Raw genomic sequence first — 27,271 nt, 5'->3', positions numbered from 1 at the left:
ATCCTAGTGATTAGATCCTCAAAGTAGTAAGCATGTATTTACTTCCCTACTTGAAATGGAGAGTTCTAAATTTCTATTTCTCCCTCTCATTTCCTACAAATTCTTTAGGAGGCGGGATAGTCTTGTCCTCTGGAAATAGTATGAAAAAACTACAGTTTAATTGTAGACTGACTGTCTTCAGTGTTACTAGACACAAGCCCCTCAAGCACTTCTGCAATTTGCATTACATTGCTATCGAATGAAACAACAACAAAAAGTATTGGCTGACCAAAATCCAAGGCTCCCTTTGGTAGGGAATGCATAATATAAAACTACAGAAACTTTTTTTTTTCTTCGTCTTCTGTCTACAGAACAAGGATTCAGCATCACAAGAATTACACAGGAGAGAGACAAAACATTCTCAGTCCCCAGATAGTCCTTCTGCTGGAAGTTAAGGAGCTTTCCTAGGAAATATAGCTTTGAATCCCTGTTTCTCCTGGAACATTGAACCAAGGTATTCCTCTCCTTAATGATCTATTAGATAACAGTATATAAAAAAGGCAAGATCCTTGTACCACTGTCAGAAAAACAATTAATTCAGCTAAATACTGACTAACAATCCTCGAATTAATTTCAGGATCCAGTTTCTAAGCAGTAGGTTTTATACATGAGGTACAGTACTGAGTATTTCTCAGTAGACTGAGTCTGATGATAAACTCTGAAAAGGAGTAGTTTAAAGGCATAACATCTGCCCTGTTTAACTTAAAGGCACTAAGTGTTTAACTGGATCTAGCCTAAGGAGATATTTGCAAGATCTTCTAATATGTAACCAGCCCTGCTTAAAAGTAAGGGACAAACATGTAGAACTAAAAAATTTATAGGCTGCTCAAGTTATTATCCCTTGCTCTTTCAAGAAAAATTACTTTTTTTTTTTCATTTAATCTAGCACCAAATGGAGATCATTTCATAGTCTCACTCAAAAGAAAAGTGTTATTTAATAACTACCACTACTAATTCTGCATCATGCATATTTTCCTTGAGGGTGTCCAATCCAGATTAAATGCCTCCACCCTTCCTTCCTTCCATACACCATTTAGAAGATCTTACAGGAGCATAGTGCAGAGTAATATGGCTCAGGTCACATAAATAAATACTTAACGTCTACTAAAGGAAAGGTATTTCTTTCATAATAACACTGAATTTTGCAAATGCAAGTCAGAAGAGTCTGCAGATGCTCAATGGCACTAAATGAGGTTCTATTCACATGATGGAACTTACTAATATTCTCCCCAAGTGGAAGAAAAAGCAAACATGGTCTTTAGAAGCTGGCCAAGTCACACCATCCGCAGTATTAACAGCTTTTACTACTGTCAGGACAAACTGCACCTGTAGTCTGGAATGCCTCTGAGATTCTCACTACTGTATGGTCAGGACAATTTACCATTTATTTTTCATAAATAAAGAGAGCAAAGAGATGATGAATTCATGTACATCACAAAACAACAGCTACCCGATATGGTTACATAAGTTATGATTTCTGGATTAATAACCTGTTTATGACCAATTTCATTTATTTTTATATTATTAATAGCCTCTTTCTTCTATATACGAGGGATGTAAGAGTATATGATCTTGACTTTCCTTCTGTGAAGTTTGCTGATATTTCATTTTCATCTACATGGAGCATCTAGTGAGAATAAAGTGGGAGCTATGTGCTTTACGCAGGGAAGGCTTGTGCCCAACTATTGCTTTTATTGATTGTGAATTCATTCCTGAGAAGTAACTGAAAAATTGTAATAAAAGATTCTCAGAAACAGAAGACATATCTAAGAATATATCCCTTAAAAGAGACTCCTAATTTCCATCACAGATTAAAAGATATTTTGCTGAAGCAAAGAATGTATGAGACAAATCACTGATAAGTCAGACTGGGAGCAGTGTTGGTGCAGACTGGGAGTGTGCAGTGTTAGGGGGTTGCCAAATCCAGTAGCCTGATAGAGAAGAGGCTGCCACAGCTCCATGCCTGTAGATTCAGCAGGTAGCAAAGATAAGTGTGTACTCTCAAAAGGCACGTGCACACAAACACACGCGTACAACATACATACATACAGAAATGGCCAACCATCTAGATCAGCACAGACAGACACATGCAGCACTCGTGAACGCAGACAGCGGCAATGGCCTCATCCTGTTCCCCTCTCTGGCAGAGTGGGATTAAGGTCCATCAATGTGAAATACATTGACATTACACAAAACAAAACCCTCCTGCAGCTGGGCTCAGACACCCAATCTGCCCCATAACCGGCCCAGCTGCTGGCACCTGGGGACAGATGAGCTCCCAGGGCCACAGTCCTACAACAGCTGCTGGAAGAGACACATGCACACACACACGGTGGATCCTCCAGCCATGGCCTCAGATGCTCGGTCTGTCTAACATCTGGGCCTGCACCCTCGCTCTCTCCAGTTGCCTCCTGCACTGCCTCCAGCACGTGTGCATGCATACACACACAAACATGCAGATGCAAACAGGTCTCTCAGTCAAACTCCAGACCCAATGGCCTCTCCAGGAGCTGGCTTGGAACTACAGTTGGTCCAGTAGCCATGGCACAGACCTCTTGTCTCTCCAGCATCCAGCCTAGATCAGCGGTCACTCTGATTTCCAGCTGCCGTACACACACCGTCATAAGGACCCTTACACCACACACACACACACACCCCCAGTCTCTCCAGGTGCTGGCACCACAGGCACATGGGCCCCCAGCAAGTGCCTGGCACTTGCACTCAGCTCCTCCCCACAAACAGGCACACAGCCCAGAAAGCCCCACACTCAGGAAAATCACTAGACATGGAGTTTAACAAGAAGCCAGGACAGACCGCACTGGTCAGCGTAAGGGACTAGAAACTTGTCTCAACATTGTCGGCAAAATGGCTTGACTACCAAGGCTTCAGCACGACTGCAACTGAGGAAGTTCTACCCAACAGGAACATATATATATCTATATCATGTTGTCTTGGAGCACATAGGCCCAGTCCTCTGCACATGCGCCTGGCTCCAGGGTCATCTTACAACATATGGGAGCAGGGTTTGGACCCCTGGAAACCTCTGGAACCGTCGAGCACCCTCTAGTGACGATACTGCGCATGCGCCCCACTGCCGAGTGGGAGGTGTGGTCCTGCAAACCAGCTCATTGACTCTGCAAGGAGACAATGCTATAAAAGGCAGAACCAGCAGACTGAAGATACATTGGACTTATGGGACACTGCAGATTCATGGTGGTGGCTATTGTAACTCTCTCTTTCCTTTTTTTCGTCTTTCTCTCCTTTTCTCTTGCGTATTTGTTGGCGCCCAAATAAAGTGACTTGGCACTTGACTCCGTTTTGAGTCTTAATTCTGTTCCCAAGAATACAACAAACCTGGTCACGATAACACATCCAATTGAACATCACTCAGAAGTTAAGCCCAGCTGCCCCTAGCCACCCAGAATTATCTGAGGTTGGTTAGAAAGCAAGGGGGCCCAACTTCTGCCAAATTGTGCAACCCAACAGTGGCTCGTGACAGTCAGGTGCAGGCATGGCCGCACAGGCATCCATCCAAGTGCCTGCTTGCACAGGACTGGATCCTTTTCTCCCCTCTCCCTCTTTTTTCCAACACTTGTTCCTCTCCAAACCACCTCCATCCATCCCCTTCCCCACCTTCATTGTGTCCTCTAAACGTCCTAAAGTAAGTCCTGTGCAGTCCTGAAATGCTTCTCCCTGCACTCCACAGCAAGCCCTGTACCCATGGGTGATGCCCCCAGTGTGAGGGGAGACTGAGACTGGTCCTGGTCGCTGGCTTCTGGTGCTGGGTGTCCCCTGGCACATGGAGCTGGGGCTGCCCTGGGACATCCCTGGGGCTGGGACAGGGTCTCCTGTCTGTGACTGGGTCATTGGGGTCCCCCCTGAACCTCTGTGCTCTTTCATCTTGGCCATGAGGATAAACCTTTCAGCACCCCATGAGGTCAGACTGTGGTTAACACAGGCACGCTTTGCAGAAGTGCCTGAACAATGGTGTCATGAAACCTCATTTTTTTTTCCTCTTTTCCAAACTGAGAAAATTCTAAATATATGTGAATCTGTACAGGTCTTGTATAGGACTCTCTTTTTTAACAGATTTGAGATCTCTCTATTGTTACATGAATTAGGTTGGCTAACAAGTACAGAACTATCTGTGCCTTACCCTTCACACATGGTTTTCTCAGTTTGGATAAAACAAAATATACAGTTTGCAAATGTAATATCCTTGTCCTCTCTTGAAAGTGAATTTCTCAACCCCATCAAACGCAAGTGGTGAGACTGCATTTCCCAAATTAAATCAAGATCTTATATTTGAGAATATATGTGAACTCCCCTGGCATATAAAAGAATGCTCCTAGAAATATTAACATTCTTTTTTCCTCTATTTACATTTGCGCATTCCTTGAAGTGTCAGATAAGAATAGGTATTCTCTATAGCTTTTGTAGCTAGGACTTCTTTTTTATCAGTATTTTCTGTTTTGCTTTTTTTTAAAAAAAGAAATTTTGCTAATAAACTTCTCACTTTTGGCTTATATATTTGCCTGTATGCTGTGATTTAACCTGTTAGTGTATTCTGTTCTTCCTAACAACTAAAGACAAAAGTTTTCAGATTCCATTATATCAAAAGTTTCAGAGACTGATTAAAGTCAATAATAATAATTACAAAAAAACCCAACCCCCCAAAAAAAACTCAACAACCCCAAAAACCAGTATAAAAACTCCACAAAAGGATGAAAAAGAAAAATATCTTCAAATAAAATTATAGACTTAAAATTAGGCAAATAGGTGAGAGAAGAAAGAGCATAAAGCAATAGCTATTTTTGTATAATTATAGTTCACTAAAATTAAAGAAGTAACCTCATCATATCTGAGTTAGTTGATCTTGTATCATAAATTACCCGATGAAAGTGATTTTCCACTAAAAGTATTTTGTGTAAGGGATGTTTCTTAGGATTTTGTTGAGAACTACATCCAAGATAATGTTCCATTATTCATACTAATCAAAAACAAAGGTGAGCTCCAAAGCGGTTATGTAGTAAGACTTAAGTCTTTTAAAACAAGCAGTATAGTAGATTCACATGCTATTCTGTAATAATTCCAGACTTAACTTCTTTCTGATTATTACAGTAAGTTGTATTTTGTAAGCACATATTTTTTTAAGAGGTGTAAGGACTAATTTATGACTTCTTTTTGGGTTTGAGTTGGATAAATTATGAGGGCTGACTCAAAGGCCAGTGATGGGAAAGAGATTTCTCAACTAATAACACAGGGGTTTGAGTGCAGCACACAGATGGGAGTTATCGTTGCTCTATCTCCTCAAGTTCCTCAATCCCTGCTCACTCTGTAGTCATTCACCTGTGTGAGTGACAAGTGAGAAAGAATTAGGAATAAGTGAAAATAAAAACTTTTTTATTCCCTTTGACTATGTAAAAATGGCTTAAGTGAATTCTCTGAATTGGCTCTTATGATGTCCCATTCAAAGTGATGTTTTGATCTGGCCTAGGTATGTTATTCTTCTCAAATGAAATAATTAACAAATTTAACCATGTGTTATTGAATTTAAATTCAATGAATCAAACAGCACTTCAGTCTTCCTGCTGTCAGAATTAACTCATCCTGTATCCATGCTTTACTGCCCAAGAATGGTCTTCCACAAGGCATAGCCTACATTTCTGAGGGAGAAAAATATGCCATTTTGCTTCATTATAGGATACTTTGTTTCTACCAAACTTCTGATACAGTTACCCTTTATCCATTTCACTTTCCTAGGTCAAGGAAAAGAAGAGCAAACAACAAAAAAAAAAAACAAGCAAAGAATAACCCCAGTATCTCCACAACCTATAACCATCACTGACTGTTGAGAAAATAATTTCAATGGGATAGAAGATCTGGAAAGAACTCTGCAGTGTTAAAAAACTGAGAAGAAAGTTAGTTACTAGAAAAAAAACACCTTACAACTAGAAAATTAAACGTCTTAAGTCTGATTCTGATTTGAAGACATATAGATGAGTTGATTCCTGTACTATTTTAGATTTTTTTTTAATTACTGACTTATACTTGGTTCAGCAGAATCTCATCCTTACCAATGATCAGGAGGAAACAGTAATTACCGTTATTTTCCTTTCATCTCTAAGATATTGTAGCAAAGACCAGCACATGCAGATAGAGTTGGGAAGACGAAGTCCAAATATAAGGAAAAAAACAAAGAGATAGGCAAGCATAGCAACATGACGGGGAAAGAAGGAAGAATAGTTATGTATTGGAAGAGACTGAAAGAGTCACACAGATTTTGGACATTTGTTTAGTGACAAAGAAACTAGATATGGTGCCCAGCAGTTTTGTTTTTCTTTCTGTTTCTCACCAAGGCTGACCCAATCTCACTCTTAGTAATTACTTGCCTTTTATCACAACAAAGTACATCTTTGAAGTGAGACTCCATGAGCCAATTAGGCAGATTTGTTTCAAAACACACAGGGTGCAGCTGTTCTCATTTATTGGCCCTTGGACAGCTGTGCTAATGGCTTTGTCTCTAGATTGTCAATGTATGTGTTAAATTACAGCTACTTTAGTTTTTAAAAATGTTAGGAACCTGATTAGCATTCCTAGCCCAGCCAGAATATGTGGGCTGACTGTCCAACTGCATCTTCTGTCGCTGAGTTTAAAAATCATAAAGAGGACAAAGACTTAGTCAGTGAAGTGGAGTGTCAGCTCAAAGTCCAGGTCTAAATGTTCCTAATTGTGATTGTTTTAATTGGCTTTATCAACAGAAATTTCCTCTGTAAACAGTGTATTTTTTATTTAAGATACCACCCACAACACTGTCAGAAAATGTACATAATTTTGTCTTACTACATAAGACTGATGAATGAATTCTAGCTTGATTTATTTTTAGAAAGCTTTTCATTTCTACATTTTTACTTTCAATACTGTTATGTATAAAGGTACGTACTTTAACATGAAATTACAGAAACAAATGCAGTAGTCATTACACTTCAGTAGTCATATTTATGTCTTAATTTGAATTTTAGAATTTTTTGTAGTAAGGAATCTACAGCCATCCCTTTCCCTGCTAAAGTTACGGGGATTAATAAACATGGAAACAAATAGTAGGGCTTCCTTTTATATTTCAACATAAATCAGCACATCATATCACAACTTCCTCTCAGCTTGCTGAATATTAATATTGAATCTAGTTAAGGCCAAGGAAAAACTAAGAGCTGAAACACAATGATCTTCAAAAGATACAGAAGCAATGTGAAGGTTATTACATCATTTCCTCTGCTTGCCACTAATGTTATAGGGAAAAAGATTCCTCAACCAGACTTCTATTACATTGGTGCTCTGACATACATTACATCATTCCTGTTGAGAGTAAAAACAATTCAGGAAGACCAGTCTGTGAAAAACACCATCAGGATCCGGGTTCTGCGAAAAATAAATTTATGAATCTCAGCCTGATCTAGCCATATCCCAGGGGTGCACCAGGTTTACAATAATACTGGATTTTATTGCTTGCTAAAAAAATAGTTCTTGCAGGATTTTTCATTTTGCTAAGGTTTTTGTTGATCTTTTTGTTGATGATGAATGAAAACGATTTTTTAAATTTTTTTCAGTGAAACCTAAAGTGTGAAGAAAAATTAATTTTTACAGGGAGAAAAGGAGTGAGAGAGAGGTAGAGGAAGAAGGAGAGGGAAAGAGAGAGGGAGAAGGAGCGGGAGAGGTATTCCACAGTTGCAGTGTGCTGGAAGAGACTCGCATCTTTAAAAACCAAATAATCTCACTTTACTTGGAGAGCTGAGGACAGCAGAAATCTGCCTCTAGAATTAATGAAAGAAGGAGAAAAGTGACTTGATGTATCAAATGAGTGAGGTATGAAATACTAGTAATATACTAGTAGAGAGTTATTTTCAAATAGTGTAAAACTAGTTCAATAGCACAATACACAAATAAATAACCATTAGGTTTATTGTGAGTAGGGGTACAAAATCAGATCTGTCATGTAGCTAATACATTTCTAGTGAAAATGTTGCATTTAGTTATTGAGATCATGGGGACTAAGAGCTCCATTTATTTTCTTGGAATGCTTTCTACTGTGACTGAAAAATATTCCTTCATCAGACTTCATTGGTTCTAGATCAAATCTGCTGTGTAACCTTTGCTCTTTTTCTTACTAGTTGAGTGTAATTATAATGTAGGAAAAAACTCATTAAAAAAAAAAATACACTATGCTTGTGCTGTGCAAAATTATAGTAAGAGTGCAGATTTGCATCCAACAAGGATCTGGGCTCTCAAAGAGCAGTATTTAATTGAGTGTTATGGATACAGTTTTACTTGGATCTATTTTTGCTTAACACATGCTTTCACTTTTCTGTACATGTTTGATCAGTTTCACAGTTTAGACATGTGACACATCAAATCCTTTCATTTTCCCCCAAATTATTTGTGACAAATTCACAGCTTTTAGCACCAGGCTTGGAAAGCTCTAGACGATGAATGATTTACATGGTGAGCTCCTCAAAAGATTAAATATCAGGTGACATATCTCTTTTATATAACAGTCAAATCTCATTTAATTCTGGGAGGGTAATCTTATTTTTTAAACTGTTTCTTGCATTCTGTCAACAATTTATTTTTCCCTCACAGTGTTGAATACAAATATGTAGCAGAAGTAAGCCAAGAAATTTCATGGAAAAGCATATGCCACTGGGGTGCAAGGAAGCTATTGCTACATGAGAGTCATGATGGAGAAGTTTTCCATGATGCCATGGAAATAAAAGAGTCAGAACTGGAGGATTACTGACTTTGCACAGCTATTCACTGCAATGCAATGGGCAGCACACTGGAAGATCAGGTTAACAGGGACATGCTGAAGGGTCAGAAAGCTGTAGACAGCCATAAAATTGAAAATTCTCAAATGATTGCATAAAGAATTGTTTCAGCACATTAACTTGGCCTTTGTTTAGCTTTCAATATATTTTTTTTTTTGCAGTGGGTACAATTTGTTGTACTTGAGTGTTCCTTTTCAGAGTATTTTAAAAGATGCAGAGCCCCAACTGTGTTTCTTACAGGAAGATTTGAATCACTCTTTAAAGGCTTAAACCTAATTTTTTATTCTCCTCAGCTCAATTCTAAGCTGCAGTCTTGAAGTTTGAGAAGGCCAAGTATGCCTTTCATTTCTTTTGTTAAAGTATGGATTTCATGAACAGAGCAGCAAGTATGCTTTTTGTCTTTACGCAACTTCGATTACCAGAACGTTTCAGGGCCATTCCTTTAATCTTCTGAGAAGATTCTCTTGATGACTCAGATTGTGAGGATAGATTTCATTTACTGATCAGTGCAAGCAGACTAAGTTTCTGACACTTTCATATATACTCTTTTTTTTTAATAATCTTCCTAACAGAAGGGCTTAAGGAGATGAAATATAAAATAGACAGTTAATTATGAATACAGAGAAACTATCTGAATTAAATGAGGATTGTTCCCTATGAGCAGGAAATCTTTAAAAGTTGAAATATGAGACTTTTTTTTAATAATTAGTATTTTAAAAATTGAAATGAATCAAATGGTAATTCAGCTAAAAGTTGCCTGGAGAGCTCCACAGGAAGTGTATGCTCAGTACAGAAGATTTCTATGGACCTTCACACATATATGCTAGGGAAAATGAAAGTAAAGAGATATAAAAGCTGTATTCAGTACTGGGATTTTAAATTATTTGATTGGGATAAGAAATTTTTTTTAGTGCTGAGTGAAAACTTGTCTGACTCTTTTTATAACCCCATTTTCATTAAATGTAAAAGAAACCAAGTAAATTGCTCTGAGAAGCATCTGCTCTCTGAAACATTTTTTTTTTTCTTTTGTCTCTAGGTACATTTACAAGATATTGAACATTAAATAAAATGTGTATACAAATGTGATTAAACAACTTTTACAAATGTATGCACATTTTTCTATTTAGAATATAAATATATATATGTATATATATCTAGATAAAATCCTAATTTAAAACTGCAGTTGACTGGAGTCACATATTCCAGAACTGTTACAAGCTTATCAAACAGGTAGGTTTCAATGGTAGGATTTGCCCAGTGCAACCTATGGCTGGTATTTTCAAAGCTGCTCCTGACATCTCCAACTGAGAATCATCAACTCATTTAAAACAGGTTGCAATCAAGCAACAGAACTGTTGGACAAGAGTGAAGTTTGCAGAGCATCACGAAGACCCTAGGTCGTCATACGTATTCAGAAATTTGGTTGTAAATTCAATGCTAGGTTTGGACGCACATCAGAATGGGCATGTTCATTCTTCCTCTGTATTAAAAGATTAACAATAGAAGGCAATAAACTAGATCCTTAGAGGTTGGTTCATTTCAACTGTTCTATAATCTAATGGAAACCACGTTTTAAATAAAAATCACCATTCAGAATTACATCACAGCAGGCAGAAACTCTGCATTGTACCTGTGAGTCACTGCCGAGTAATGCAAGTGAAGGCAGGAGGCTGATTGTGATTTTTGTCAGTTCACAAAGAGTTTCAGAAACACTATTGTTAACAGAAGTGAAGAGAACGCTACACTTTGAATTTCGCAAATCATAAAATAACTAAGAAACAAACAGCGTTGACCATGTCCTTTGTGGATTGCAGTAATAGTTTTCTTCCTCCTCCCCTTCTCCTTGTCTTTGTATTGTTAAAATGAAGGCTTTGGAGAACAGTTCATTTTCTGATCTTGAGAATACACTGTCGTCTTCATTGTAGAGTCCCAACAGGCAACTAATTTATGACGGTACAGACATATGTGGGTTGGACAGCATGTGGCCTTAGAAGACCTTCCCATTCTCTCCTCTCACCTTGTAGCCTTACTAATGCAGAGTCTGAAGCTAGTTTGAAGCGTTGCTCTTTAGTCCATATGCTGCCTGTGAGGACTCCTCACACACCCCCTCTTCAAAGTTGCTCATCTTTGTACAGGAAGTTGTTGTTTTCAGGTGGATCAAAACAGCAAAATAGGATATGGTTTAGAGAGCTATTTGTTTGGTGATGTGGATCAGCCAGGCTTAAGGATAGCAAATACAACAGAAATTATGTGAACAATATCTCAGCAGAGATGTAAGTGATCTAATTCTTCATCCTGAAACAAGTGGCTGCTGTGACGTAGATGTTTCACTGAATCACTGCAGTAGCAGAACCATATTGCAGTAAGGTTATTCCTACTCAGCAGCAATCATGTATATTTTCAGTCAGAGAGCATTTTGAGAGACACAACAGTGCATTTGGAAAGGCCCTGTGAAAGGAAGAAGTGAGAAAAGAGCTAGCCAGATAAGCACCAGTTCCTACAGGCCACTTATGAGCTTTTAGGGTAAGTGCTACTCACGTTACTGGGAAGAGAGCCCTTCCCCTTTGTTGCTTCCTGTCTCCAGACTGGGAGCTATGAGAGAGCATGCCTTATCTTGTGAAATGGAGGAAAAGATGTAGTGGGAAAACAGCATATTATAGCAACTTAGCAGCATATCACCTTCTCTTCAACCACCGGTCACATAAAGGACCACACACAGGAAACACACTGTCTATGTTTCGACACAGCACCCAGGAATGTTCAAGGGAGTAACAGGCTTTATGGACCTTGCCTTTGCTCTACATTCTCTGCAGGTCCACAAAACGATAATGTTAACCAAGTAGTACAATGTGGAGGTAACCAGCTGGACTTACAGATGCTTGTTTTCATAGTAGAAAAGAAGACAGGGTGACTGTGAGCAAGATGACTTTTCATGCAGATTAAAAACTGTTCCTGAAATTCTGGTGGTTGATTTATATTTTTAGCTTCACAGAGCTTTATACATTCTTTAGCACCTAATCCATTAGCACTGTTACAAATGTCTATATCTGTTATTTCCTATGGTAATAAATCCCACTTAGAAGTAAGCAGCTGAGTACAGAAACATTTGCCTTTAATTTAATGTGTGGCTTTGGGTTTTGCTGAACTATGAAGTTATTTCTAGGCCAGAGGTGTTAGAAAGTGAGTGGCTGTGTGGTACACTTTCTTCAGGGATGCTAGCAACCTCATGCTGAGAGCTTAATGCCTGCAGTTCTATACCAGGGGAAGTGGTTCTTCAGCTGCTACAAAGGTGACAAGGAAAACAGCATGTGTTCTGAGAACATAAAAATATTACTAATCACTGATATTACACCTTGAATTCATAGGTTTCACCTTTCTTTGCAAAGGTCTCTAGACATAATTTCTTGTATACTTAGAAATGTAGGAAAACAGAAAAGTCAAGTCCAGAAAGCTGCTTGAAATTTTCCTAAAACAATCCATAGGACAGATATGAAACAAATTTCAGCAATCTTGCATTTTAATTTATTTTTATTTATACTGTGACCCTATTTTAAAAAGAAAGCTTTCTAAATATACAAGCTTTCCTATAAAGTCTGTATCAAGAGGAAAGCTTTTTAGGAGTAGAAGAAAGACTCCTGAATGTGGTATTTCTGAGTCTTATTATATGGGAAGGTTTTCTGTGTTCCTTCCACCCACTCAAAGATACTTCCAGTTCAGGATCGCTTATAATTTTCAGAGTCACATGTGCTCGGTCCATATTATTCCAGAAAGTATTTTTCCATACAGTGACTGAAAATTTCTTGTCAGAGAAACCCTCCTAAGGATAGATTTCCTGAAGTGGAAAAATCTTTTCACAAGGCTTTTTGATTGGTTCCATGTGAAGTTCTTAATCTTCCCAGGGAAGTGGCTGACACGGCCACGGTGGACGCCTTTAAGAGTCGGCTGGACAGGGTGCTGGGCCATCTTGTCTAGACTGTGCTCTTCTCAGAAAGGTTGGACTAGATGATCCCTGAGGACCCTTCCAACCTGTGATTCTGTGATTCTTACGGTTTTTGGCAAAATCCATGAGAAAAAGAAGTCCCTAAATTATAAACTTTACATTTTTCCTGTGGATTATATTCATGCACAGTGATGATTACAACTACCACAGAAAGAACCACACAAACTGTTCAGCCTAAAAGTTTTGTGGTCATCCCTTGATATGATTTGGGGTGAAGTTAGGAAGAATCTGGACTGTGCTCAAAACAGATACTTCTTGACGTAACCCAGTGAGATGAGCCCCTGAACTGAGCACCTTGGAGCACTGAACCAAAGCGTTGCTTAGTTGTTGTGTATTGTGGATGCTTAGCTGTAAGCTGGAGAATGTGCAAAAAGTGTAAGGCAAGCAATTTCCACCCCAGGCTTTACAGTCAGCTCTCTGATCAGCACTCGGAGGAAGGTGAGAGAAAGGTTATTGTGGAGGCCTCTCAGTGACTGTTGTTGCAGTAAACACAAAACACATTGCTGAGTCTGATGACACAGATGTGGCAGTATGTTATTAACTGATACACAAAATGGAGTTGTAAATGGTTCCAGGGTGTTTAATACTTGTTGTTGATGCCCTGCACCAACTGCAGAACTTCAAGCAGTCCTCTGGCTGCAAACTCCTGTTAATCTCAAATTTGTGAGGACAATTAAGTCTGCCACACTTTTGAACCCCTGGGACTATATACTTCTGTTACAGCCCACTTGCCACCCTCTGCCAGCTGCACTGAATTTCCAGGTTGCTGCCGCTGCTGCTAAGGCAGAGTTTAAGAATGGGTTTTTCACTTCCACTATCTTTTAACTTGATTAGTTTTAAGACAAAATCTTGCTTTAATAAAGCTGCATTTATTAGCCCGAGAACCCAGAATTAAAACCATTTAGTGACACTGTTACTTGTGGGAAAAATATTACTTGAAAGATTAACTCTCCTGGAAAATAATTGCTACTTTGGGGCATTGTTTCCCATTTTCAGTTACTTTCTGTATCCAGACTGATCTTCCGTGCTTCTGGGTTTGAGGATGGGAAGATAAATTCCTAGTTCTGTGAGGCAGTCATTTTCAATCAGTTCAGATGGTACCTCTGATACAACAAATACAGTGTCCATATAAACATAGAACTGCTGACTGTGGATTTTATTAATACCCAACAATAAAACAGCAGCTTAGTAAAAACAATGAGATTATCAATGCCAATCTACTTTATCTCAGCCTTTCAAAAGCTATGGATACTGTATCTTTTCAAACCAATGTGTTTCCTATGATATTCCCAAAACACAATTCTGTAGGATTTTTCTGGCATGCAGGTATTAGCAATTTCGTTTATTGGTGCTCCTTCACTTTGCATAAAATATGCTGTTGGAAGACATATAGTCCAGGTGCTAGAGTGCTGCCATGTGAAATGGAACAAAAGATTGCCAGTCTCTGCAGCAGTAAAAATTATCAGCAGGACAGCAACTCACTCCTGAATCCCCAGCAGCTTTAGAAGAGGGAATCATGGATTCATTCATGTCAGGCAGAAGAACGAACTGAATCTGTCCCTTTGTATGTCTGATGAATAATGCTGGATCCTGTTGTTTCATAAATGGTATCCAACTCTACATTTCTTTCCATTCAGAAGGTCCAAAACGGAATCGAAAAGCTTTGTTTTGTAATTAAGGCACAGAAATACTTCTTCTATGAGGGTAGAAAAACCCCTTCAGTTCAACCTCAACCATTTTTCCCCAATTATTCAGTTCAGTGATTGAACTGAATAATTACACTGCCTAACTGTTACTCATCTATCATTCAGGCCAAACTGGAATTGCAGTTATTAATCAGAGTATATTATGATGGTTGGCAAAAATGAATCACTCTTTCTCCAGAGTAAACTCTTTCTCACTGAAAACAGATACATGTGTGACATTTCAGAAAATTTGTCCATTTCTTCAGTACTGAGGTACAGCTTTAGGGTTCTACAGGACCATTTTTGAAAAGATTTATTTTATGGAAAATACAAGCACATACAAGCTACGGGTATCTGAACCAGATTATGTAAGACAAACCTTTTCTACTAATATTCAGTTTAAACATATTTTAACATAAAATTTTGAGAGTTTTAAGATGTTTGAACCACACGTTTTCTTAAATATTTCTCATATCATATAAATATCATATAAATATTTCATATAAATATCATATTTATATAATATTTAAATATCATATAAAGAGTTTTATTAAATACTTGAGGTTTTTGTAGATCTCCATGAACTTTGATGAGGACAATAAAACCAAAATAGATAGTGCTGATGAACTTCTGCCTGTCTTAATTTAAGAAACAAGGAAAGTGGTGTTAGCAAGATTCCCGTTCCAATTTCACAGACATTAAAGGGTTCAAATAGATTGTGGACATTTCCAGCATATGAAGGGGAAGTAGGAAGGGGAACAACCGTAAGACTTGACTGAGTCTGTACATAGTTGGTTTAGGAGGCACCAAAACTCTTCTGCTGTCACAATAAATCTGCAACAGTTTTATACAGAAAACATATTGCTTGATTAACTGCAGTTACACAACTTCCAGGTGGGAAAAATAGAATTAAATTCAGAAAAAGTAGACATATCAAATGACAGAAAATGCAAAGCTTTTGTAACAAAACAACAGAAACTCTCGTACAGATATTACTGCTTAAAAGCACTCAAATTAGAATTGATAATTTCCAGATGTTAGGACCTAATTCTATCCTTAATTGAAATAATATGTGCAAGATTTCAGGATGATATCTACAAATTCTGAACACTATCTACTCCAGTCATGTGTTTTGATTCAGTTTTTTCTTTATGGAGACTTGGCCATTTCCAAGAAATGTCTCAGAGATGCTTTTTATTACATAAGATCTGAGAGTTTTTGCTTTTTCAAATGGTTGGAAAATAACTTTGTTTTCTTTTTCCCCAAGGGCTTTTTTTTACTGTTGTTGTTTAGGTGTAATTTTTTTAAGGAAGATCCATGTCTAGCATCTAAAATCTATTACTTTACTTGATGGTTATTTTTTCAGCATGGTCAGTATCAGTGAAAAAGTTAGGAGGAGAAGAGCACATGAAAGAGGGGAAGTAACTTAATTACCCTCGAGGCCCATTTGCTCTAAATTTTGAAAAAATGCTAAAAGGAAAATAATTTAAGATTAATATTTGTTTTTATAACTTACTTTTCTTTCAGGTAAACTAATTTAAAATATTGATTTGAGGTAATTTGCAAATAATACTTGGAATCTGCAATTCTAATTGAAGAAAGTACATTTAAGATCTATCTGTGCTAATGGACAAAAAGTGGGTTGTGTGTCCTTAAAATATCATTCCTCCTGAGTGTTTCTGGATTTTCTCCAGGTAAATCAACTTTTTTTTATATCTTGTGAGAAAAAACAACTGTGGATTAGCTCAAGGGTTCCTTTGCACAGTAAAGACTACAAGGCTGAGGTCTCATGCTTGTCGAAGAAACAGCAGAATCTTATCTTTACATCTCAGTTTTGAGGTGAAAACATCATTACATTATACCATAGGATCCTGCAGGAAGTTTCTATCAGGAAAACAGTTTTTGAAGGGATGGATATATTCTAACCAAAGATTTTTTACTTCATGGGATACATTTTTGTGTATACTTTTGCGTATACTTTTGTGTATACTTTTGTGTTTTGTGTTACCAGCCACAGGAAATTAGAAGCCACTTAATGAAAACTGAACTACTTATGCAACCAGTGAATGTCAACCACTAATTATGTGTCTCTTGTTAATGCACTATATATACAATTTATTTGTCTTTGGCTTATGATTCTGATTTTATATTTAAACAATAAACTTGGTATCTCTGATATCTAGGGGATTGTCTTATTTCAGTTAAGAAGATGAACTGAAGCATAATGTGCTATGGCAAATGCACGCGTGCCAGGGTGCATGAAGAGGCATGAGGGAAAAGAAATGTTCACATACATACTGTTAGGGACATAATTATATTACATAGGTTATAGTATATGCACATTATGTTTCAGGGACTTTACAGAGTGGCAATGCTTTTAAGTCTTGATCAGAGGAATAAAACTGTAGCAGTGATTACTACTGAGCTGTGGTGGTAAATGTAACCTATTAACTCAATTTGGGGTAACCAGTAGAGTTAAAAGGGCTCATTACAACACTAAAATAGCATTTGTGGGAAAATATAGTAACAGCTGACCTTCGAGGCAAACATTCAGTGAGGCAACATATCTTTAGGAATGCAAGTGGTATCAACAATGTCTGTTGAGCAGGGTTAAATATCACACCTGGTTCACTGTGCCAAAGGGACAAGGGCCTAGAATCTAAACAAAATCTAAATATACTCTAGATAACATTATTTGAAAATAGATTTTACAGTTGTTAGGAATCTAAAAATAAAGACCATTTGCTTTCGTAGACTAAGTTATTTCTTATTCAACAGGTCAGCATTTACGTCATTGTTTCCTAATAGCTTATTGTGCTTCTGTGAAAAAGGCGTGTACATAGCATGCAAAGGATGTTAGTATCTCTAATATTAATATTATTTCTAATATCCCCCTAATATATCTTATTTTAAATATCCAATCACATTCTATAAATAAACACCAATTTAACTGGGGCAAGCAATCATAAGTCAACTGACAAATGCGTAGCATCTGGGAATGCTTAGAAAGAAGAGAAGAAACAGAATTATCTACATCCACTATTTCAAGCCAAATGGATAAATTCCTCTTCCGTATGAAAATGAATATTAGGGATGAATGATATTGCATGTACATAGAATATAGAAAAACATCCCAGTCAGAGTAAAGGGCAGAAAATCCTGGGTATCCAGGTGGTATTTGAGTAATATATGAGATTAAATCATAATTATGGTGGAATTAGGAATAGCAAGGGTCTGGTAGCAAGTTCTGCTGCTGGTAGTGTCTTTGCTACACAGGAAATCTTCCAGTTCTGCTTCTGTATGTAGGAGAAGTGATTTTGAGATCTTAGCTACATTTGATTATTGAATCAGCTAATATATTTATGAATATTTGTACAGTTTAAAAGTGTAAATAATGTACTATTAAAAAGTCTAAAAAACCAGCATTTACATCCTTTCAGAAACTTTACACAGAAATTTTATTTTAATTTTTCTCTTTTTTTCAATTGTTTATCATACACATTTTTCATTGTAATTTTCCATAAATATATATGGACAAACTTGACATATTAGACACTAGTACAAGCCTGGAATAGAAGTTAATGAGCAAGTATGCATTTAGATACAATGTAATGCAGTGCATAAGCATTTTACAGGGTTAATATACATTATGAACAATGGATTTTGTCAGGGCAAAAAAAGATTTGGCATCTAGAAAGAGAATGTTATCATTCACCCAGATCTCTTTGGAACTTAAATAGCACCTCTAGCTAATAAATGATTGTCAAAAAAAAAAATCTAGACAATATATTCAAGTAAAATCCGTACAGTATTGCAAAATACAAAAAGGAAGAAAAAAATTGTTAGTCAACAACAAAGGCTACTGCATGTTTAATTATTGCATAGCAATACCAAGTTCTGTTGGTAGACTGCAGATATGGTGATCTTTCCAAATAGGCTATAAATGGAAAATGCACCTATGTCACACTTCAGGAAGAGTATTTATGTTAGTGCTTTATGTACCACTCTGAAAAAATCTCTCAGTAACTTTAAGGTAGAACTTTAAAGAGTCAGAGACAAATGTAGACTTCTCACTGGCTTGCCTATTGGCAGACAAAAAAACCCCAAACTAACCCCCAGAAGCTGGAAAAGTTATGAAAAATTGTCAGTGTTTTTAGAGACTAGTGATCTGGAGAGATTCCCACAATAATTAAACAGGAATATTGTTTGCAGGGCCATGATTATCCTCATTCTCCATACATTTTACAAGAATATCACGTCCCTCAATACCTCTTATGATCTTGTCATACATACTACAATAGATGAAAATTCTGTCTACGTGTTGCGGTCTGTTCAGAGATCACCTAGTTAATACTTCTGCAGCAAAAACAACCGACCCCTTCACCAACAATGTAGGTTTTATAGTCTAATAACAACGAAAATTCTCAGTGATCTTAGGCTCCTTTGAATTGAGTCATGGTTGAAATACAAGTGTTATGTAATAATGCTGTTTTCTGAATGAATTTCTAATATAAATAAAACCAGCAGAAACTGAAAAACAATAAAATATACTCTTGTAGAAAACCTTTAATATTTTCTGTTATTTGCTGTAGTCTTTTATCTGCTTACAAATATGCTTCATTTATCAGGCACAGTATGCAACTTACTCTAAAATCTTATATATATTTTATATATACATAAATATATATAATATATATAAATTAGAGTTTAATATATAGGGGAATACATATATATAAACATATTCACACATACGCATATATATTCCCTTATATATAAATCTACGTATACATTCCCAAAAGTCATAAACCATTTTCTCTGGAAATAACAAAAATGACGATTATAAACTGCTGAAGAAAGGCTTGAAAAGAAATAGGTAATTTCCTTTGGGGTTAAACAGATTTGTTTGGATATTTATTTAAATATATCCTCTATATTTTATAATCTACATTCAGAGGTTCTGTTTGACTTTTTTATTTACATAGGCTATTAACATATACATATTGTGCGTTAATTCAGGGACTGATTCATTAGGAATATTATGCAGGCATAGCTAAATTTGCCAGTTGCAACAAATCCTGTATTTGTTGTGTAATACCTGATACTCCTGAGATTTACTATGGAGAAAATAAGGCTGAAGCCTCCACTGAAGCCACATCACCTCCAACGTCTAATAAAGCTCTTTTTGATTTTGAAATGTTTTTTTATGCTGGCTTCAGTGGACTTTGTACTAGGTCCTAGAAGGCAAGAATGGTTTGCAGACTGAAAAGAATATCTTTGAAGAAACAATCATCTCTGGGTTTGTAAAGAGCACATGAAGAACAATCATTATTCCTTGGCCCCAGTCCAACATTTTGTGACCATCTCCCTCAACTGCCCCACAAAGCGGGGGGGCAAGCTAAAATTCTGTATTATTTCTAAACCACATAAACCCTTTTTTTTTCAGGGATGCAAAATGCAAAGCATTGTGTAATACTTTTTAAAACTGTTTGGATGTATTAACTATGTAATACCTTCATTTAATTACTTCCACTTAACGCAGAAATTGAAAGAAAACAAAACAAAAACAAAAACTAAAAAAAAAAAAGAGGGCCAGCATCTCACAGAAAGGACAGCAGACTCTGGATATCTAAATAACACCTTGAGTTTTTATACCAGTTCAATGATGTAAAAACGATACCAATATGGGTTAAACCTTTAGATTTAATAAAGCTATGCCAATTAATACAAGAATTTGGTCATAAATATGCACTGCCTTAAAAATAGAACTGTAAGTAGCTTTAAATATTTGGGACACTTTCTAATAGTCTGAACAGGTTTTATCATTATGCTTTTTGTTAACTGTATTCTTCCAGGGTCATGCAAGTCTCCAAACTTCAGTTGAGAGGTAGATGACAAGAAAAAGTTGAACTGCAAAACAACATGCAAATTATGTTGAAATTACATAGCAATGCTTAGGCAAATTGTGATCAAAAAGGTGACAATACATGCAAACACTTTCAATACATATATGCACAAATATCAGAAAAGCACCCACCCCCAAAAAAATCCAGGGAGCCTTGTTAAAATTGATATGTCATCTCAGAAAATAATTTAAAAATTCCCTTTTTATTCCTCTCTGTGAGTAGAAAAATAGTAATCTATAGAGAAACTAACAAAAGTTGCCTCGATTCCATTTTGTTATAGGCAAAATTGTCAGTATCAGTTACAGAATGTTTGTCTATAAAAGTGGTCATTGGCTTTGTTTGGTGAAATCCTGATGGCTGCCCCAAATCTGGCTGTATATGGCATCTGTAGCTTATTGTGTATCTGGATAATACCTCCCCACTAATGCAACCATCCAGACCTGAAAGTAGCAAGTGAAAATGTTGCCTAGGCATTTGAGGAAAGCGAATCACAAGAAAGCATTTAAGAAAAATCACTACATGCCAGGCCCCAATTCCTTGTGTTACATCACAATGGAGAACAGGGTGGGGGATGGAGGTGGGGGTGGGGAACCTTCAAGAAGAACGAGAGTTGTCTGGGAGGAACAAATATGTACACACTGCCAAATGATTTTTAACCACACTGGATGCTCATGTGCAAAAAGACCATTAAAATTCATGTGAATTTTGAATCATGATGCCAGTGAACTTGCTGCCATTCACTCCAGCAGTAAGTAAAGTTGAATTTCCTCTCCTAAGGACAGCATCATTAAAAACAAATGCATTTGAAGATAAAATGAGATTTTCTCTAACTGTCAAAACAGTTAACAAATCACACTCCTGAAATAAAAGGATTGTAGCCTGACTATGTTGCATAATTTCATATAAAAAGGTGTTTTTTGTGAACTTCATGGAAATACAGAACTGACAACATTTGCAATTAGAGTTCAATGGTGAGAGGTGGGAGGGGTGAACTTTTGATATGTTCTTGAAAAAGTGCTGAGAATTATTGGTGAGAAGCCTTTCTCTGGAGTTGGAAAGGGCAATACAGAAGAACCCTCCAGCTACTAGAGAGTACAATGTCAAAAAACCCTAAAGAGATAAAAGTATCTGGATGTCTACTCTGAAACTACTTGAAATGTAACCTTGATGTTAAATAGAAAAAATATTGATTTTATCCTCTTTCCTACTAATTTTAAATTTTGGCTTTATTTTTCTTGATTGATCAAATAATAGCAAGATGATAATTAGACTCAGTGATATTGTGGGAGAGAAATGAAGAGGATGAAGTATACATGAGTATAAATGAGATTAAAAGCAATTAAGGATTTGCTTGCACTGACTGACGGAGACTACAGACTCCATAATGCATTACAGATGCATCTGGTATGTCTTGAAGTTTGAGAGCACATTTCTTGATTGTAGGGCAGGGGTATCTCTTATCCTGACCCTGTGGTGTTCCAGATTGGGGGCAAAGTTGTTAAAAGAAACCAGGGGTATTTAGAGAGCTGGTACATATCCAGCTCTTATTCTGAAAGCAGAAATGTAATGATGAAATGATTTGCAGGAGAAATTACAGCTCAGTGCAAGTAAGAGTGATATTCAGAGGTTTGAAGGCAAGTTATACTAATTTTGCTACTTTGCTGCTCAGTATAGAATTGATTCAAGGCAATTTATTATTATTATTACTTTTAGAAATGAGAGTTACATATACAAGGCAATTGCCCCTTTAGGACCTGTTATTTGGAAGACAGAGTTTTTTAATTCCAGGCAGTTTTTGCATAAATAGGGTTCCAATTTTCCTCATTCATCTCTGGATTTTAACTTCCTTAATATTCAGTAATATCAAGGCTATTCTGATACTTTTTATTTTGTTGCTAGTATTATTAGGTAAAGTAATGAACAAGATGTATGGAAATGCTTCACTTGACTCAGTTCATACTTTATATTGCTCCAGTTGCCTGCTACATCTTTCTACCCTACTGAATTAAAAAATGCACATTGGTGAGTGGTGGTAAAGCAGCTCTTTTATTCCTATTATTTTTTAACATAGTTGACCAGAGATGATAAAGTAGTAGCTCTGCAGAGGGCTGTGTTTATATAAATTTTTATTTCCTCTGAGATAGTAACATAATTTTTGTTACTGGTGGTCAGGTGTGTCTGTGGCTCGAGGAACCTTGTTTTTCCCTTATTTCCTATGCCATGTTGCATTGTATTCTGTGATCCTGCATAGAACAGCTAAGTTGCCTGCATGTTTCCTGAGAGCCTTTTTTAATCATTTTTCTTCTGAGTCCCTTATTTAGCCAACAGCAACTTTTAACGGACTTAAGTCAACACTTGACACTTGTCGTCTTCTACCCTATCTTCTGAATCACGCTGTTTTTGCAAAGAGATAATAAATGCCTAGAATTTTGCCTTGGTCATTTTGGTTCAGCCTCTATATTCATCTCTTTTCAAATAACCTCTGCCTTTCTACTGCTTGCTATCAATAGCAGAGTGGTGTTCCTGATGACTACTCTTTAGCTAAAATTTCAGTTCATCTTTCACAAATCAGTATTTATAAGTGATATTACTTACTGTATGGAAGCTTAGTGTCTATGAAACTCCTCATCACTTTCTGGCTCTAGGCACATAGGGCCTTCACAGATCCTGGAATTCACCCTGTATGTTTGCACAGCCAAAAAAAGAGCAACGCTTTTACCTCATGGGGTGTTGGCAGGGCTATGGTTTGGAAGGAGGTGTAATGTATTTATTTCTTCTTTGAAGCTGGGGGCTGGGAGAGGAACTGTAATTTTACTGGGACAAAATCATTCTCCTTTACACACTTTACTGCTCAAATCTGAGCATGTAACCCATATTTCCTTCCAAAACTCTGAAATGTACATATTTTGTTGCTGATGTGTCTGTAAAATTACAGGACTTGTAGAAGGTGTTTGGTTTTCCTGCATATAGCTAGGTAATAAGTAGGTATTAATTTCTGTACCATGCTGTGAGTAGATTCATGATGCTTCTCCCCCCAAAAAGTGCTGAGATAATGAAAATGTTCAGCATTGCTGTGGAAGTTCATAGTATATAAGATGATAACCCAGCAAAACAGAAGCAAGCACTACCAAAATTTTAGAAGAAATAAAATAATAATATTGAACACTACTCTTTCTTAAAAGCACTCACATATTTACTAGTTTTTTTTTTTCTTTTGTAATTGGTGTTTCAAAGTATGTTTAACACAGCTAGCTGTCTGTCCAATATATTTGCAACTTTTTGAGATTTAAGGGGGCTAAAATGAATTATATTTTCCCTGGATTGAATGTATGTGCATTCTGCATAAACAGTACATAAATGTTTTGAGTCAGACCCTTAATTTTCACAATTTCCGAGGCATTTATATGCTTCTCCAAAATGAATAGCACCTTTCCTCGCCTACAAATAGAACAGAAATATTTTCACTTAATACCTTCAGAAGCTTGCCCTTTTAGCTTTCAAGTGCAATGCTGATTTCTATAAAGTAAAATTGTAACCTTACGTTGTCTTTTGCCTAAAGGAACAATTGTGTACATTTTAATTTATATGAGTGTCTGTGTGAAACTGTAGACACAAGACCAAATACCCTGCACAAAAATGATATGTCAATACAAAGCTTCCAGACTGGCACAGTCAATGTGCCTTGCAGCATTTTTGCTCAAACTGGCATTACAAAAGGGAAGTAGCTTTTCACTAAATACATGGGAAAGGGAGGCGAGAACTAGTATAAAGTTACCTGTCTGCAAAGACCTGAAGTTAGACCTTAAATCTCCTCTCAGGAGACCATCAAACAACTAATGACTTGCCCACAAACCCAAGCATCTACTTTGAAGTCATTGCCATGAAACGGATTCAGGCCACAAAAGCCAAGGTTAAGTATCCTTTTAACATCAGCAGGTTCTGAATCTAGTCCCTTTCAGAAGAAGGTTTTAGAGTCCAGTCCAATTCCTTCAGCCATACAAGAATACATAACCACACAACCTAATTGCTACTCTTGTTAGCAATGTAAATCTTGGTTTTAAATCCTTTTATGTACAGGCAGATTTTAGCTTAGTTTGAATTAGTGAGGTCTGAACATACTTTGTGTTCAAATGGGTGTGCTGAAGTACAATGTAATCAGCTATCTCAGGAGGAAACAACTTTTGGAATATATTTTAATTCAGCTGTTTATTGTATTTTAGAGATGGTGCCCACCACTTGTTCGTCTTCTAACCTTAACTTTTACATCCATATTATAATTGTTTATACAGACATATCGTATCTTTTTGATCTAGTGGGCATACAAAAAAGAAAAATGTTTCAGTGTGCTTCACTCGTGTACTTCGTCTCTTTTGAAACAAATCTTTGAGCTCATGTTCTTTTGAATATTATTGGCAAGTACAGTTTGGGCAGATTATTTCAACAGACTTTAATAATACTCTAAAGATGAACACAAAGTATCTTCTCAAATAAGAGTAAGAGATACTTTTGCATTAGATATACTTTTAAAACAAGACTGTGTGTCATTGGAAGGCTTTATATATAGTTTGGTTTACCTGACTCTTGATTGTCCAGAGTCATATTTTGATGGACTCATTTGCATGGAGTCACTACCTCTGTAATCTCAATTTTGTATCACTGAAATAAATAAACTGTAGATAGAAATTTAACTTAGAGTCTTGCCATGGGGCAAAAAACTGTTCCCATCCAATATTCTGACTGATCATTATTACTACAAAACCCGGCCTGTGTCTTGAAGACATATTTTTAATGGAAGTCATAAATGTTGCCTTCTGAGCTATATTGCAGATTAAATATTGGTTTCTCTTTCTGAAGGATCTTCAAGAGCTTTATCAGCTCTGCTGGCAGCATCTTCATTCTCATTGTTTGTTAATGGTTCTGCTTCCTTCGAGTCAGCGTTCTTCTGTGCTTTCAGCTTCTCATCTTCTAACTTCTTTTCTTTTGCCAAAAGCCTGTAGTTAATGGCATTGCCAATGAACAACCAGATACTGGCCACAATCACAATCACTCCACAGACAAAATACATATACTGATATTCACCAGTAACATCCACTAACCAACCTGAAAAACAAAGACAAGAAGAGAGAAAAATTGCCGTTAGAAGAGAATGCTCAACACAATCCAGATCTTTCCCTAGGATAAATACCTATATATTGCCTGGTTTTGAATTTGAAGTAGAAAAGCATTTTCAACATGTTCAAATGATTTAACTTATATAGCGGAACTCTAATGGAACCTGTGTTAGTCAAGCTAGCAATTGCCATTGGAATCGCTGACAATGATAAAATATTGAAGAACAAAGGAAGTAAAGCTTAACGGATAATGACAGACAGTTTTTTAGTTCTTTCATTTTCATTCTTTCATTGCCTCACTATTTTATTCACCTCCTAATTTCGTTTCCTATTGTTTTGGAGTGACTGTCTGACACTCACGGAGGCTGCGTACAGACAATAGGATGAAGAAGTATGTGCCTTTTTAGGCTGCTGTCACTGTGCATCAACTGCTTTCTTTTCATTTTTACTTTCTTATGACTGGGAAAAGAGATAGAAAGACTTGTCCCTTCAGCTATCAGGCTCAGCTGCTGAGTTTTGAACTTTGAAGCCTGTACCTAAAAATTACATCCAGACCTCTGAGATTAATTTGGTCATGACAAGGAAAATAAAATATAACTATTCTTCCACTTTATGAGCCATTCTTTCCAAATTTTCCCAACTGCCAAATCAGCATTTGTATGTACCCATTTATTTAGGTCTGAACTCTGCTACACTGTCATTGAAATTCAAAGGATAACCTGTATGCTTCAATTTAGTATGTATTTAGATGCTTTTACTGGGTTGAAGCCATAATGCCAGTCTATTCACCTGATACACATTTACAAGCCATTACAAGATTATTTTAGTCTTTTCTTTATTTCACAGGCCTAGTATTAGGAAATCTCAAACAGCACTGCAACTGTATAATTCATCTATTAGTATAAATAGTACAATTTACTGGTTTTTATCGATGAGCAGTCTCATAAAACTGATGATTAAAAATTAAATTCTGCATTAACATTACTTCAGAATAATATTTCAAATAATATGAACGAGTCAAAACTGTAATTTAGCTTTTCCATGTGCTCATCCCCTTTGTTGTCTCTATTTAACAAGATAAATCAATTATTCACAGATACAGCACAAACACATGCTTTTCAAAACTTCTGCAAAGCTAATATAATGACAAGAAAGTAGTTGCATATGCTACGGCCCCATAAATATTCGATTTAATATATTTTGAGGTAATATTGACTTCAGCACCTGACTGAAAGGGCTGGACGCCAGTGGTCACAGGCTCAGTCCCCCCACTAGGTGGCATAGGAAGAGTCTGTGTGAGAAAAGTAAGTTTTGTTCTACCATTACTAAAATGAATTTGTAAATTAAAAGATGAGGGAAATATGGAATATCTTGAAGACTGTTAAACATTTACTTTTAGAAATATTATTGTACTGAAGTGTGTGGAATTGTTTTGGCATATTAAAAATTTCACTAGACAATGCTATTTTCATATGAATAGTGAGAGTAATCCTTAAAATACTTTGATAATTATAAATGGCTTTAGGCACATATAGTTTTGCTGACTGTTGTGGCTCTGCTTATGTGGTTATAGTGTATGTTCACAAGTCTGGTATTCTCCATATCATCATATTTTCATATTGTTGAGCTTACACTGCAACATACACACACACACTTAAAGATACCTTTCCGTAAGATTTGAGCATCTATTTCTGTAGTCTTTTACATCATG

At 36.6% G+C, this 27,271-nt stretch overlaps 1 protein-coding gene across 1 annotated transcript in view; it reads right to left on the bottom strand.

The window, feature by feature from the left end:
* Nucleotides 1-17,980: 17,980 nt before the first annotated feature.
* SLC16A7 (solute carrier family 16 member 7) overlaps nt 17,981-27,271 on the bottom strand; it is an 88,865-nt gene continuing 79,574 nt past the window's right edge. Inside the window, exon 5 of the mRNA XM_064448496.1 lies at nt 17,981-25,549. Coding sequence (XP_064304566.1) covers nt 25,278-25,549 — 272 coding nt within the window. The 3' untranslated portion in view covers nt 17,981-25,277. The remainder of the gene's footprint in view (nt 25,550-27,271) is intronic.

The sequence above is a fragment of the Phalacrocorax carbo genome, chromosome 1 (genome assembly GCF_963921805.1).
Source record: "Phalacrocorax carbo chromosome 1, bPhaCar2.1, whole genome shotgun sequence".
Classification (NCBI taxonomy): Eukaryota; Metazoa; Chordata; class Aves; order Suliformes; family Phalacrocoracidae; genus Phalacrocorax; species Phalacrocorax carbo.
The sequence above is the reverse complement of the archived record's forward strand: the minus strand, read 5'-3'. Positions and strand labels throughout refer to the sequence as shown.